The 16143-nt window shown below is 36.0% G+C and overlaps 1 protein-coding gene across 2 annotated transcripts in view; it reads left to right on the top strand.

Moving 5' to 3' along the window:
* The first annotated feature begins 12638 nt into the window (after nucleotides 1-12638).
* LOC149829464 (protein IQ-DOMAIN 31-like) overlaps nucleotides 12639-16143 on the top strand; it is a 42591-nt gene continuing 39086 nt past the window's right edge. Inside the window, exons 1-3 of one of the 2 annotated variants that reach the window (XM_090015956.1) lie at nucleotides 12639-12812; nucleotides 12974-13048; nucleotides 13937-14071. In XM_090015956.1, the coding sequence (XP_089872082.1) occupies nucleotides 13982-14071 (90 nt within the window). In that variant the 5' untranslated portion in view covers nucleotides 12639-12812; nucleotides 12974-13048; nucleotides 13937-13981. The remainder of the gene's footprint in view (nucleotides 12813-12973; nucleotides 13049-13936; nucleotides 14072-16143) is intronic. The other variant, XM_090015957.1, reaches the window with a different exon arrangement.

The following is a 16143-nucleotide window of genomic DNA, read 5'->3' as shown; positions in this document are numbered from 1 at the left end:
GGCACTGAGGCTGAATACAAGGCTATGGCATCGACTGTAGCATAACTTACATGGCTATCGTTTATTCTTCAGGATATCGGGATATATCTGTCTGAACTGCCTATTCTATTTTGTGATAATCTTTCAGCTCTTCAAGTTACCATTAAACCCTTTTATTCTCGCATGAAGCATGTTGATATTGATTTTTACTTTGTTCGAGAAAAGGTAGCTCGTGGAAGTCTTATCCCCAAGTTTGTTCTGTCATCTCAACAGGTTGCAAATATCTTAACCACAGCTTGGGTGTTGGTGACCCGGGAGAAGGCCCATTAAGTGATCCTGTTCTCAGCTACTGTTCCTCATCATCAAAAAGGTGATGAAAATGATATTATGAAAATGATATTATGCTACTCACACATTGTATAATTTTGTTAGTTCACCTTACAATCCTACAAGACATTTGTTGCTACATATATGTGGCTCGATCCCCATCCTAAGAATGTGGAATCAACCATGGCTCATTAATTTAAGATCCTTAGAAAACATCTTTTTATGAAAAGTGGGCATAATGGCTACAACTAAGCAGTAAATAAAATAATTATTGTAATACTTAAACCATAATAATCTTATTAAGAGTTGAAAAATTAGAGGGTTTATTTTGTCAAATTTTGAAAGACCTAAAAACCATATGGTCATTTCTTTTGTAAAGAAGAATGCGGCTTCCCTAGGAGAAATGGCACCAACATATGTTAATAAAATTTTAGATCCGGTTCTAATATGGTGGATCCAGTCAAGGTCTGAAAACAACAAGCCTTTCCTGTCAGCCTATGGATCTGGATGCTTTCAGAACCGAATCCAAAACTACATGTCATAGATATGACAAATATCAGGTAAAATCCTTGTCAATTCAACGTTCAAGATCTATTGGATTGACCCAACCAAGTATGGATCCAGGTTATCATCAGGCTCATTTCCGTGCTTGTCGACAAAATGGATAGGATCCATTATAAGCCTGATCCATTCAACGACCTGTATTGCTGTATATTTTAGAATGGTGAAAAAGGATAACGCATGGGCTTTTTATCTGAGAAAGTACCAAACAACTAAGCCCTAGAAAACAGATTTTGGAATTGATAGGAGCCATGGTGATCATCCAATAATTGGGATAATATTTTAGTATTAAGGATACAAGTTTGCTATTATAAATTGTACAAAATAAAGTTATATAATAAAAGCTTAATATTCCCTCATGTATGCTATACCAATTGTACTCGGTTCTTGTTTATCTATTCTTTTTTATGTTCCCTGGCAATTAAACCTCTCCTTTAAATATTTAGCTAAATGGTTTTTTATTTTTAATTATCTTCTTAATTGTGGCCGTATCTTCTCCATATTCCCCCCTTAAACCATTCTTTCTTTTGTATTATAGAAGTTAAAAACAAAATTAGTTTTTTTTTTTTTGAAAGGCAAGCTGGGGTCATAGTGACAAATATCGCGAGAAATTGCCTGAAAGTTTAAAACCGCAATTTCTCGCGAGATTTTTAAAGTTTCACGAGATTTACGAAAAAACATAAATACCGTGATTTAAATGCGATATTTATGTTTTAAATGGCTATTATCATGAAAAAACCATGTATTTTTTTTCAAATAATTTTTATTAATATTTTCTTATAAAAATACTCTTTATATTTTTTAATTTATTTTTTTTATTGTCAAGATTTTTCCAAAAAATGCAAGATTTATGAAAAAAAAACAAATTCTCGCGAGTTTACCTATGTCAGAAGGACATGTCATTTTAGTGGAGTGTCCCCAGTGATACAAGCGAACATGTGGACATGGACACCGGATGAAAATATTTTAATATCATTTATTATTTTTAATATCTTGAAATTGATTTTAATAAAAACGTTGTTTTCATTAAAATATTAAAAAGTTAGTTTTTTATTGATTAAAAATTTTGTGTCCTCATGTCCTATTTTCCAAAAAAAAATCAAATATACAACTCGAATCTGCGTCACGCGTCCTCGTATCCACATGTCTTTGTTACATAGGGTTTTACCAATTTAAGGCCTATCAATTTAGGGTCTGTATGGGGGTGTTCCACATGTCTTTGCTACATAGAAATCAAACAGCCTGATTCTCAGGAACCCTCGGAAGCATGCATCTCATTTCATCGTTTCACGGAAGAAAGGCTGTTGGGGACAGAAAATTTATTGTCATGGCCCACATTCGAGTGAAAAGATGGGCCCACCCATAAGGCGGATAATATTTGTTGGGCACTTCTACAACATTTCTGTCTTACCTGTTCGCCTTCAAAATTCAACCACATACCAAATACAGTAAATTACAAAAAAATCCAAGTTTATCAGATATTTACAAGCGCACACCTGAAATTTTTTTTTATAGGCAAGCTGAGGTTAGGCAGCCAGTTATACCATTTGGATTTGAACTTGCAACCTTCCGACACAAAGGTAACTCCATTGATTTGGTAGAGGGCAGCTTTGATCTAGAGCCTGGGATGAGAACCAACTTCAAACGCCAGCCTTTGTCATTGAGCTGGTTTTGATTTTAATAACCATTAAGCTCATAAGGGCTCAAGTCGAGCCCAGTCTCGATTAGAGTCAGTCTTTCCACAACTAAACCTACACCGGGTTCATGCCAAGGTGTGTCAAACCTTGGCCTCAGTTCTTACACTCAGTACCAGTCACGCAAGCTTGGATCAACTAAGATTGAGCCGAGCATAGTGACAAATATCACAAGATTTATGAAAATCTCACAATAATATCGCGAGAAATTGCCTGAAAGTTTAAAGCGACAAATTCTCACAAGAATTTTTAAAATATCATGAAATTTATGAAAAAACATAAATACCGCAATTTAAGTGCGATATTTACGTTTTAAACGGCTATTTATCGCAAAAAAATCATGTATTTTTTATTTTTAAATAATTTTTATTAATATTTTCTTATAAAAAAATATAATTTTCAATTTATTTTTTTATTGCAAAGATTTTGCCAAAAAAATGCGAGATTTATGTAATTTTTTCAATTTCTCATGAGTTTTTGAAAAACGAGAAATTGCCGATAAAAACGTTTGTCACTAGTATTCCGAAAATTACAAACCAATAGCCATCGGACCACTAGTTCATTCCACTACCCCCACCCCCTACCACTATGTAAAGATTTGACAAGCAAGAACTAGCTTTGACTTGGTTTCTTGGCTCGAGCCCGCATAAGGCCACACGAGCTATCGTGGTAAATTCTTGGTCCCTGCCAACTCAGCATGGGCCAGATGCCTCGTGCCAAAGCATACCATTTTGGGGTTGCCAAGACCATAAGACTGGTCAGGTGGGTGAGACCATAGCCTTTGACCGAGTCTGACCAATGGAAAATCCTCTCTTACAAATTCTGATCTTAACTTGAGGAAAGTTTTCAAAGAGGCACCTATTGTTTGACACAATTCAACACGTTTAGAAGCCGACGTTTTCTTTGTATTAATAAAGGACACATATTTAAAATTATTTAAATTGAAAATACTACCCACCTATGCTGACTAATATGAACATATTACCGTTTTGCTTTCAAATAAGTTTTGATTAGATATCTTTCTCTCAATTTTTATTTGTATTATACATAATTTATTTTTTAAATGCATTAATATTCTAATCATCTTCATTCTCATGCTATAACAAATTATTTCAACTCATAGAAAGAGAGAGTTTTAAGTTTGAGGAGAAGAGGAACAAGTAGCTAATCAAATTTTAAAGGTTGATTTCTTTATAAACTTAATCCCAAAACTATCCTTGAGTTTTTTGATTAATTATAAAAAATTTAAAGATAATTTTTGAAAAAAAAAACTTGAAAACAAACCTAAAAGTTTTGACGAAAATGAAAAACACACCTAAGTTTTTTATATTGTTAAGAAAACAGTTAAATTTATGTTCCATTAATAAAAACATATGTTTGCTAACTTAACTTGGGTTACCGTTTACTCAAGTTGAGTTAACAGAGTGAAGTTATTGATTACCCTCAAAACAAATATCTAGAATTTTGTTTTCAAAAAATACATTGAATTTTTTTGTGATAATAAAAAAATGTACCTAAATTTTAGCAATTGCAGTATAGATTTAACGACTACGGTGCAAATAAACCTTAGATTTTTTTAATTAACCATGAACAATTGAAGATGTGTTTTAAACAATATTCAAAACTTAGTCTGCTTTTGATTATTACCAAAATTTTAGGTGTTTTTTTATTTTTTTTAATTTGCAAAACATAAAGCCATTTATAAATTATGTTGCAAACTTGGGGCATGTTTGGAAGCAAAAAAAAAAGATCTCATAGGAAAAAAAAATTGTCAAATAACTTTTCCAAATGAAATATTTTCACTTGTCCGTGTTCGATGAGAAAAACATAGTTGAAAAATAACAGACCTTGCCTGAGGTCAAATGCGTCAATTTGAAAATTACCGACTGCCTCCGGAAAGGGTATTTTCGTAAATTTAAAAAGTAGCGGCTATGATGCTCAATGCGGTTCGAAAATTGCAAAACGCCACCCGAGTCCCGCAGCAAGATTTATTTTAAAATACTAAAATACTAAAATACCCTTCATTAAGTCTGCTGGGTTATGGGATACAACGGGTCAGTTGCCCAGATTTGCGAAGTGGAGTAATGGGATCAGGTCCCATATTAAGAGAGGCTCATTGACAGTTGGGTAGGGATGTCAATAAACCGGGGACCAATTCGATTCCATTTAGTTGCATTTGGTAGGCCAAAACCATATCCGATTATAATGGGACACAGATATATGGTTTTGTTTTTTGCTACCAAATTCAACAAATATCCAAATTTTATAGATGTCCGAACCCATTTACATGTAAAAAAGAGGATCTGTAACAGGGTTTAATTCCAGTATCTTGGTCCTGATCTTGAGGTACATCGAAACACATATTCTGGTACACTTTGCTGTCTTGCAATTGTTGTTCAGGAATGAAAACGGGTCCAAGCTTCAACCCATATACAATCACGATCTGATCCAGATTACCAGTTCTGGATACAATGTATCCAAGTTCAGGCCAGTGTCCTATAAACAAATATGATCAGCTCTGGGTCATACTCGAGTCTAACCCGATTCTTTTTAGCTTTGCTACTTGCAAACCAAAGGGTTTACCTGCTTTAAGTAGACCCAGTATGTATAGGGGCTCACATCCTATCCAAACTGCATCCATGCTTGAGATACGAGTCAGATCTGGATCCGGTAGCTAATCTGCCCTTCAAAAATTGGAATCAGTGTTGAGTCAAGCATGACCAGATCCATATCTTATATATATATATATATATATATTTCATCCCTACCGGTTCCATGAGACCCCCATGTCAAACATAGAGATTGTAGTTGCTTGTTGAGGCCTGCGCAGAAGTGAGACAAAATATACTTGAAGCGGCCATGCTGGTCTTATAATGGCCGCAAAGTGAAACCTGTCACGAGTGGTCTCTAAGATGTTTGTCTCCTCAGCCAGTCGCAACCCTCGATGAGCACAGGCCCTTCAACAATGGTGAGCAAGATCGGATCCCAGAGAGCGATAATGTCCTGATTAAGCTTCAATTAGCTCGATTTGCTTGACTTACATAGGGTCTCTGATCAATACCTTTTTTATATCATTAATCCTCGTTAGGAAACACTTAAGGTAATTGTTTCCTCCAAAATGATGAGGTTTATCCGATATAGACACCTTTAGAAGAGTCCTTATACGCGTGTGACTCCAATATTATCCCACTTATCTCAAGGATAAACCCAGAATACCTTATGGGAATAACTTAATGAATAGATTGGCCTTTAAAATCTATTGTACATATCCTTAGTTGAATCTCTAATCCTTATGAGATAAACAACATACAAACATAATGAGAATCATAAAACACTATATGTGATCACTTTATTTATATATATACATTTAAAAAGAGCTTAACACGTTCATCCTCAATACATGTTTAGAATACAATCCTGGTGCTAGCCCTTTAGTAAGAGGATCAACAATTATCTTTTTGGTACCAATATTAACAATATGCACTAGATGATTCTTTATCATTTCTTTAATAGCAAAGTACTTTAATTTCATATACTTATATGATGTAGTACTTTTATTGTTATTCCCTGCAACTTCATTGTTACAGTAGACCTTTAGTGGTTTCTCGATGGAATTAACCACATTTAACTGTGATATGAAGTTCTTCAACCATACAGCCTGCGAAGTAGTCTTGTATAATGCTATAAACTCTGCCTCCATGGTGTGAGCAACAATGGTCGTTTGCTTCTCACTCCTCCAAGAGATCGCTCTCCCAGCAAGTATGAAGATATACCCAGTAGTAGACTTTCTACTATCAAAACACCCTCCAAAGTTCGCATCTAAGTAGCCAATGACCTTAAGGTGATCAACCTTATGATACATCAACATATAATTTTTTGTCTCTTACAAATACTGCATGACTTTCTTAGCAGCCTTCCAATGAGATATGCCTAGGTTATACTGAAATCTATCAAGCATCCCTACTGCGAAAGAAATATCTGGATGTGAACAAGTTTGCACGTATTGCAAGTTGTCAATAACTGATGCATATGGATAAGCACTCATATATGCTTTGTAAATATCGTTATATGGACAATCATTTAAACTCAGTTTATCACCTTTTGATATGGGTGATGCACCAAGAGAACAATTTCCCATCTCATATCGCTTTAATATCTTATTTATGTAGAATCTTTAGGAGAGGCCTAAAAAACCTTTTGTTTTATTTCGACGGATCTTTATGCCAAGTACATAAGCAGTCTCACCCATATCTTTCATGTCAAAATGTGATGTAAGAAACTATTTTGTCTCTGCAAGTAACTTTATATCATTGGTTGCGAGCAATATATCATCTAGATAAAACATCAATATAATGAACTTGCTCCCACTTTACTTAAGGTATATACATCGATCAATGATGTTTTTTGTAAACCCTGAAGTAAAGATGACTTGAAAAAATTTAATATACCATTGTCGAGAGGCATTTTTAAGTCTATATATTGATTTGTTAAGCTTGCAAATCAAACGATTACCTTCAGAGAAACTAAGGGGTTGATCAATGTATACCTCTTCATTCAGATCCCTGTTGAGGAACACTATTTTCACATCCATCTGATGTAGCTCTAAGTCATAATGAGCTACGAGGGCCAAAATTATCCTCATTGACTCTTTAGTGGAGACAGAAGAGAATGACTCATTATAGTCAATGCCCTTTATCTGGGTGAACCCTTTAGCAACCAATCTTGTCTTAAGTCTCTCTATGTTACCTTTGGAGTCTCTTTTGGTCTTAAAGACCCATTTACACCCTATGGATTTTACTTCTTTAGGTAACTTGACAAGATCACATACTTGATTCTTAGTCATAGAGCCTAATTATTCTTTCATGACTTTTATTCATTGCGAACATTGTTTGCTTTCAACAACTTTCATAAAAATCAACGGGTCATCATCTATATCTATGAAATCATCAGGTTCTTGAAGGTACACCACATAATTAGGATATATGGCAGATTCTTTAACTCTTGTAGATCTCCAAACACGTCGTTGTACAAGTTCAAATTGAACTTGTTCATCTTGTTCTTATTCTTCTGCATTATCCATAATAGGTTTATTTTGGATTTGTTCATCAACAATCGGGTGATCAAACACATCATTATTAGGAATAATAATATGGTATCTCTTGGTGTTTTCCTCAATAGGTAATGAAATTGGATCCTGTATTTTCTCAAAACCAAGGTTTTGAAGTGCACCTAATCCTATTGAACCATCTCCAAAAAATTTTGCCATATCCGTTTCAACAATCTGTGGTGAATCAGATAGTCAATAAAACCTGTATTTTTTTATCTCTCTGGATAACCAATGAAATATCCATTGGTTGTTCTTGGATCAATAGCTTTAATGTGGGGTTTATACAACTTAGCCTCTGCAGAACATCCTCATATGTGCATATAAGACAATAATGGTTTTCTACATGTCCATAACTCGTAAGGAGTTTTAGGTACATATTTCGTAGGAACTTTATTCAAAATATGCACAATTGTCCTTAAGACTTTACCCCACAACTTAATGGGAATAGTTGAATAATTCAACATGGCTCTGACCATTTCTTTAAGCGTACGATTTTTCCTTTCAGCTACATCATTCTGGTATGCACTACCTAGCATGGTATAATGAGACACAATGCCTTCCTCTTTGAGAAATCGTGGTAATAGTTCTTCCATTTGCCCCATCTCAGTAAACTTACCATAATATTCGCCACCTTTATCAAACCTGACTATTTTAATAATTTTACCAGTTTGTTTCTTCACTTTTTTCTTAAATTTCTTAAACATTTGAAAAACATTAGATTTTTCATAAATCAAGTAGAGATATATACCAAGAATAGTCATCAATAAAGATGACAAAATATCTCTCACTTGTGTAACAGGGGGTAAATAGTCCACATACATCCATATGAACTATTTCCAATATCTCACTACTACGTTTGGCACTGTCTTTATATGTGTTTGTTTGCTTAGCCTTTATGTAACCAACACACGGGTCATTGTCAGTAAAGTCTAGGGATTTTAAAATCCCTTCATTTATGAGTCTCTTTATTCTCTTTTCAGAGATATGACCCAACCTTCAATGCTAAAGCATATAGGAGTTATCATTAATCATTTTACGTTTACTGTCAACCAATGCGTATTCAGAAGCCAAAGACTCGTGAGTTTGGATCTTTACGTTTAATTTATACAAACCATTATAAACAAATACAGAATCAATTTCAATTGAATTTCTATATATGAATAATTTGGAGTTTTCAAATTTAAAACAATATCCAAATTTATCCAACTTTGAAATTAAAATCAAATTTTTACTATATGATGGAACATAAAAAATATCATAAAGATCCAAATCTACGTCGATATCTAAAGTGATCATGTAGGTCCCAACACCTTTCACATGCAAGCACATCTTGTTTCCTGAATAGATGCTCTTCTCATGCATTATTGATTTTTTTTTGTTCAAGAACGACTGCAAACAGTTGATAATATGAACAATAACACAAGAATCAATCCACCAGCAATTTTCAAGAATATGTAATAAATTACATTCATGAGAAACAAATGATAAATTACCTTTTTTTTATAACCATTTCTTATACTTTATGCAATCCGCCTTTTTGTGTCCCCTCTTTTTGCAAAAGAAGTACTTCATGGGAGCAAAATTGGGTTGCTTGCTCTGAAATGACTTTTCTCCTGCTGACTTCTTTCTAGCATTTTTCTTAAATACATTTTTCTTTGGTCCTACCTTGGATCCATGAGAAGCCATATGTGCACTTTGCATCTTCTCTCCTTTCAATCTTTCTTCTTCCTCAACACACTTGGAAATAAGTTCATTAAACGTTCATTTATCATTATGTGTGTTGCAAGAGATCTTAAAAGAACCATATTCTATAGGTAGGGATGTTAAAATTAAATGCACTAAGAATGAGTCAGAAATGGTCAACTTCATGTCATTCAGCTAGGACGCTATGTTCCTCATTTCCAAAATGTGCTAGCGAATATTATTCCATCCAGAATACTCCATAGATATGAGTTTTGACATTAGGGTACTGGCCATAGCCTTATTCGAACTGACAAACTGTGTCTCAATGGCACTCATGAATTCCTTCATTGCGGGATATCACTACGAATATTCTTAGTCACCTTAGATTGCAAAAACAACAGGCTAAGTCTGTTCAAGCGCTCCCACTTCTCAAAAACACTTTTTTGTTCAACAGTGCTTTGATCTGTTAGGGCAATAAACTCATCCTTTCTTAAGGCCAAATCTAAATCCATATACCCTAATGTGAAAATGACAATTTCTTTTTAATCACTAAAATTAGATTAATTAAGAAGATTGATAATACTTGAACCATCTAAAATCACAAAATCAGAAATTGCATGGCAAAAGAAATGTATAAAAAAGAAGCATATACGAGACAAACCTGATAGAAAAAACAATAAATAAAAGGCCCTTGATATGTTTATTTTTGGGCGAGTGTAAGGTGTCAGCAGAGTCCTATTTTGGTAAGAACTCCAGCACGTGTAATCACTACGCCTACAAAACATAGCTGGTAAAACTAAAGCTCATGTGAAGCTAGACCATCAACACATAGCACCTTTGGATACACAAGCAAGTGTATCTCAATACACTTGCTTTATTTTACCCTACTTAAAATTTAAACACGATGAAATAAAATGCATGAACATGATATATATGAAAAAAAAAACTTTAACATGCTGCAACTTGATGTTAATGTCCATAAACCGAAGAAGAACAAGTATCCAAATTAAAAATATAATGAACCGGTGAAATAATGGCCTGAACCAGTCATTAATCAACTGTATCAGCTCTTAAACCTTATGAACCGATCATAAAACCCCTGAATCCGATCCAGAGATACAAAGGCTATTGAATTCGGGCTTTGGGATCTATATACTGGTACCCATATCTGACCCAATAAGCTTTATGGGTCAGTATGGGTCCACAGATCCAGATCCAAATAGTGACCCGATCTGATAGAATATTATGGATCAGATATGAATCCAGAATCCAAATCGGGTTCCATGAACCCGTCCTGAATCCAAAACCAAAAAAGGATCTGGGTTACAATAGCCTTGGGTTTCTTACCCGAGAACCAAATCCGATCTGAAATCCCTTATGGATCGGTATTGGGTAAGTCGAGTCTGGATCCAGATACGGACCCCACCCGAGAACATTAAAGGCTCCCCTTATGCGGTTAGGGTTTCAGAAAACCCTAACTTAGTTTCTCTCTCTTTCTTCTCCCATGACCTGACGACTATGAAGTTGCAGATGTCATCCTGATGCCGGAAGGTTGTTGAAGGTGGGCTTGATCGGCGACTACACGGAAAAGGGCTGGAAAACCCCATCAGTCGGTCAAACCCTTTGAGCAAAGAACAAGAACTACGAGAGAGAAAGGAAGGGCAGGAGGTATCCAGCCAGCGGAAGCCAGCCCCGACCACACCCAAACAGAGAGGGTTTCATGATTTTTTTTTTGATTTGGGCGTTTCGGGAAATAGCTGGCACAATGCTTGGCCTTTCCTGAAACCAGCAGAGTTGGTCTGGTCCACCTGTGGCATGTACACAACGCCTGCGCCTCCTTCTCCAATACGACCCAGTTGAGTCGTGGAGAGGGGCGGCGCTGTACAGACAGATTGAGACGGTCCTGCCAAAAAATGCGCATGGGTGCAGGATTGTGAGCCCATAACCCAATATTGAGGCTTGCGCAAAAGTGAGACGAAATATACCTGAAGCGGCCATGTTCGTCTGATAATGGTGGTAGAGTGAAACCTGTCACGAGTGGTCTTTGAGACATTTGTCTCCTCAGCCGGTTGCAACCCTCGATGAGCGCAAGCCCTTCAGCGATGGTGAGCAGGATCAGATCCCAGAGAGAGAGAATGACTTGATTAAGCTTCAATTAGCTTGATTTGCTTGACTTAAGTATGGTCTCTCATCAATACCCTTTTATATCATTAACCCTCATTAGAAAACAGTTAAGATAACTGTTTCCTCCAAAATGACTAGGCTTATCCGATAGGGACACCTTTAGGGGAGTCCTTATACGTGGGGGTCTCCAACACTGCTTTCTTTTGAATCCATGAGGACCCCCGCTTCTCAATGGATCTGATCAAGTTTGAGATGGATGCACTCCGAATTCCTAATCTGGTCATGCTTGGCCATTGATTGGCATTGCTTGATCGACTTTGAACGAGATTCAGGCACAAGACAATGGCGACCAAGTGACCCGGATCGGACTACCCCTTGTGGGATGCGTCAGGTACTGAATGCTAGCCTGCACGGCAGGACCGGACCAGACTCTCTATCCAGTCCAATGCACAGGCTGAGTTGGTATCGATCTTGGATCAGCCCATCTTCACCAAACATTTGCATGGGTCTTACACAGGGCCTGGATCTGGGTTTAACTCTGTGTTGATGCAGGTCACTAATTTTGTTCAAATCCAGTCATCCGTACTAGGTCCAAACCCATATTGGTATCCATTATCCAGTCATCCTTACCCGGTCCAAGTCCATTTCGGTATCCATTATCCAGTCATCCTTACCCGTTCCAAACCCATACTGTATTCAGGATGATGATGCGACTGGGTCCCACATAACTTCAAGTACAAACTAGTGCTGAATCCCGTTAACGGAAATAATGCATGAAATGGGTTGGATTACGGGTCCAGAAGAACACCCAGCTACAAGTACCCAAACTAGGTCCACTAATACTACAGTGAATCCGAATTTTTATACCCATAACCGATTGATTGATGTTCAGGTCAGGTCTTATATTTCATATAAACCCGATCCATTGACAGCCCTAGATTAGATACCAGGCCTTTCATCCCATACCATAATAGGACCAACCCGACAAGCCTGCTCATGTTGGATCCCAAAGTTCCGAACGATTGAGAGGGCATTCTCGGCATAGACGACCACACCGCTATCCAGAAACGTCTACACTTTATTGATATTGTCGTAAATGTCCATGTACATTTCAGTAATTTCTCTCCAACTCCCAGGAGAAAGGAGCTCATTTTAAAGGTCTTATGGGAGTGTCTAGTTTCAGAAAGTTTCTGTAAAATTATAAAAAAAGAGATCCCAAAATAATCGAGAGAGAGAGATGATGGGTGGTGGCGCCCCTCTCCACCGCAACGGTTGAGTCTCAAGTGTGAGCTTCACTGTGAGAAAGAAAAGCGAGAGAAAGTGAGTAAGAGAGCGAGGTATCACGTTTCCTCCTTTCCTTTCCTCCCAAGTCTCTCTCTCTCTCTCTCTCTCTCTCTTTTTTTTGTGATTTGTCTTCTCTCTCAGATCTCATATATTTTTCCCTTTTTGTTTTCTGTTTCTGCAATTGCTCTCTCTCTCTCTCTCTCTGGGTGTGAAGAGTTTGGTGAACGGGAGATTTAGGGTGAAGGGTTTTTGGGGGAGTGTTGCATTGCTTCGTGGTGCAGTGGGAGCGGTGAGTTCTCTCAGATCTTCTCCTCTAATTTGACGTCCTACCATTATTTTTTCCGCTTTTTGAAGCGTTTCGCTCGATATCTCGAAGGTGCTTCGTAGATCTTGTATGGTGGTTTGCTTTCTTTTGGTGGTCTTTTTTTTGGGTGTAATGTCCTTCGTTTAGTTCGAGATGGATGGTTGGTTGGTTTAAATGGTATTTTGTTTTCATTGTATGCAGATTTATGCTTTCTTGGCTCTTCTTTTAAGTAGAATTTCTCATTGAGTTTTTTTGTTTTAGCAATCTGAATATATGTCCTACATTTTCATGATTTTGTTTCAATTCCTTTTTTTGTCTTTTTTTTCATTTTATTTTTGTCTCTTTCTTAGTCTATTGATGTGTTTGCATTGTTTCGAATGGATCAATGCTGTTTTTGTTCTGTGAATAGTTTAGGAATTTGGGACTCTTTCTTTGTTATTTTTTTAATTTTATTAGTCTACCTCTCTCTCACTTATGAGTTTTTATTTCAGTAATTGATATTTACGAAGTTGGGTCTGGCTGTTTTTTCTATTGAGTTTTAGTTTACCATGCATTTTTTCTGTGACACCCTCTACCTGTGAGTTTTTTTTTTGTATGCTTATTTTCTGTTTTAAAATTTTAATTGCTTTTTATTCTCCCGTACCTTTTGCTCTGGTTCTTTTGGAGTGACTTATGTGTAATTGGTGATTGAGGAAGTAAATCAGTGAGTACTTGGGTTTTGGCATGTAATTTCGTGGTCTAAGAATGGTTCTTGTTTTGCCATTTTGTGAACCCATTTGGAAAGGCATTTAATACTGTCAGATTTGGTTTCTGCTTTTCCTTTTTTTTTCAATTATGTGCTTCTTTAAGGTGGATGGGTTTTGCTTTGCGTAGGGATTGTAGAAAGGTTTTGTTAATTGGGAGCTTCTAGTGGTGATAATGGGTAAATCTCCGGGCAAATGGCTTAAGACACTGCTCTTCAGGAAGAAAAGTACCAGATTGAACTATGCAAAAGCAAGGGGTGATCTGGTAAGCAGATTGTTGCTTGAGGTTCAAATTTGAACAATTATTTTTTGGTTGGCTTGTTCGGTCCTATGTAGTGACAGTTTGAGCGATTGTTTCTGGTTGGCTTGTTTGGTCTTGATGTAACAAATTTCTTGGTTTTATAAAACCTGCATATGTTTCGTCCTTATGGTTTTTGATGATCTTGATGCAAAAATCTTTTGTTTTTCAATAAATGCCAGTTGTGGCTGTACGTCTATGAGATCTAAAGCAGATAACATTATCTGTTTCTGTATAAAATTCTATTTGATTTGTTTTTTTGGTAGATTTTCATTCTTTATGAAGACGGAGACTGTTAATGTCCCCATCTTTTTTGTAGTATGAAGGTGATAATGTTAACGGTTGATTTTTGCATACAACCATCTTTCTTGTTTCAGAAAATTTTGCTTCATCCCCTGCCATATACATAGTTGTATCATCTTGCCAAATGAATCAGATTAAACTTGTATCTATTTTTAATATGGACTGTATAGAAGCTGAACAGAACCGTTGCAGATTCTTGAGAAAATTTGGGGTCTATGTGGAACCCCATATGCTCTTCTTCTTCTTGTGTGTGTGCGCGCGTGCTTGTGGGTGTTTGGACGTATGCTGTAATGAAACAAGAGTGTACAATTACAATGCCAACGAAGGGCTACACATGTGCACAAATATATTATGGTCTCTAATGGACCAATGACAATCTCATAAAAGAGATACACAAAAGCACGAGTTCCACAAGAGCACAAAGGCACAAAACCCACAAGAGCACAATAGAAAAAATAGATTTTGTATTAGCACATGAAATGCTTTAGAAAAGCATCAAATACATAGTGAAGGTGAGGCTAGAGCCTCACATGCCTTTAAGGGAGGTAGTCCAATGACTAGTTGGACTGTCACCCCAACAGTCCTTTTGAGTTTACAATAAAAAACAAAAAAATAAAAAAAATAAAAAAACCTTACAGTCCTTAATGGACTGTACTAAATTACATGTTATTAAATGACCAAAATACCCTTGATATACGTATATTGTATAAATATATGTATATCAGTTAGGTATAAATATATACACAATATTTTAACATTCCCTCTCAAACTTACGTTGAAATCACTGGAAGTTTGCTAAGAAGATACAAAAATCTTGGTAGAGTAAGAGCTTTGGTGAAAAAGTCTGCAATATGAAACTCAGATTAAACATATGGTAAAGTAATCATCCCAATCCATCTCAATATGTTTCGTTCGCTTATGAAATGTGTGATTGCTAGCTATATATATGACACTTTTGTTATCACAGCATAATTTTGAAGGTTGTGAAACATCAACACCCATACCTGAAAGGTTGAAAGTAATGATTTCATTCACATGACCTCGGTTGTTGTTGTAGTCATCGCCCTATACTAAGCTTCCGTGGAAAATAAAGACACTTTCTCTTGTTTTTTGCATCTCCAAAAAATGAGGGAATCACCTACAAATACAAAAAAGCCTGTAGTTGAGTGACAATTATTGAGATCTCCTCCCTAGTTAGAATCAATATAAGCAATAAGATTTAAAGATGATAAAGAGGGTAAGAATAGTCCTTTAGATATAGTTTTCTTGATGTGTCAAACTATTCTTAATACGCCACTCATGTGAACCGATGTGGGCGCATGTTGAAATTGACTTACAATATGTATTGCATGCGGAATGTCTGGCTTGGTAATAAATATGTACATTAATAATTCGATAAGTTACCTAAAAGGAGTTGAATCATCTAATAAAACTCCGTCTTTAACTCTCATTTTAACATTTATCACTTCAGGAGTATCGACATATTTTGTGTCTGTGATTTTCGAACACGCAACAATATCAGCTGCAAACTTCATTTGAGACAAAATGTACCCTTTTGGCGAGTATGCTACTTCAATTCCTAAAAAATATCTCAAAAAACCAAATATCAAAAGATTTTTTAAGCATAATTTTAATTTCTTCAATTTGCTTTTGATCATTCCTAGTGATGATTATATCATCACATACAAAAGAGAATGATAAGTGAGGTACTTGTAGATTTTACAAAAAGAGCAATG

The sequence above is a fragment of the Nuphar pumila genome, chromosome 8 (assembly GCF_984573655.1).
Source record: "Nuphar pumila chromosome 8, dmNupPumi1.hap1.1, whole genome shotgun sequence".
Taxonomy (NCBI): domain Eukaryota; kingdom Viridiplantae; phylum Streptophyta; class Magnoliopsida; order Nymphaeales; family Nymphaeaceae; genus Nuphar; species Nuphar pumila.
The sequence above is the reverse complement of the archived record's forward strand: the minus strand, read 5'-3'. Positions and strand labels throughout refer to the sequence as shown.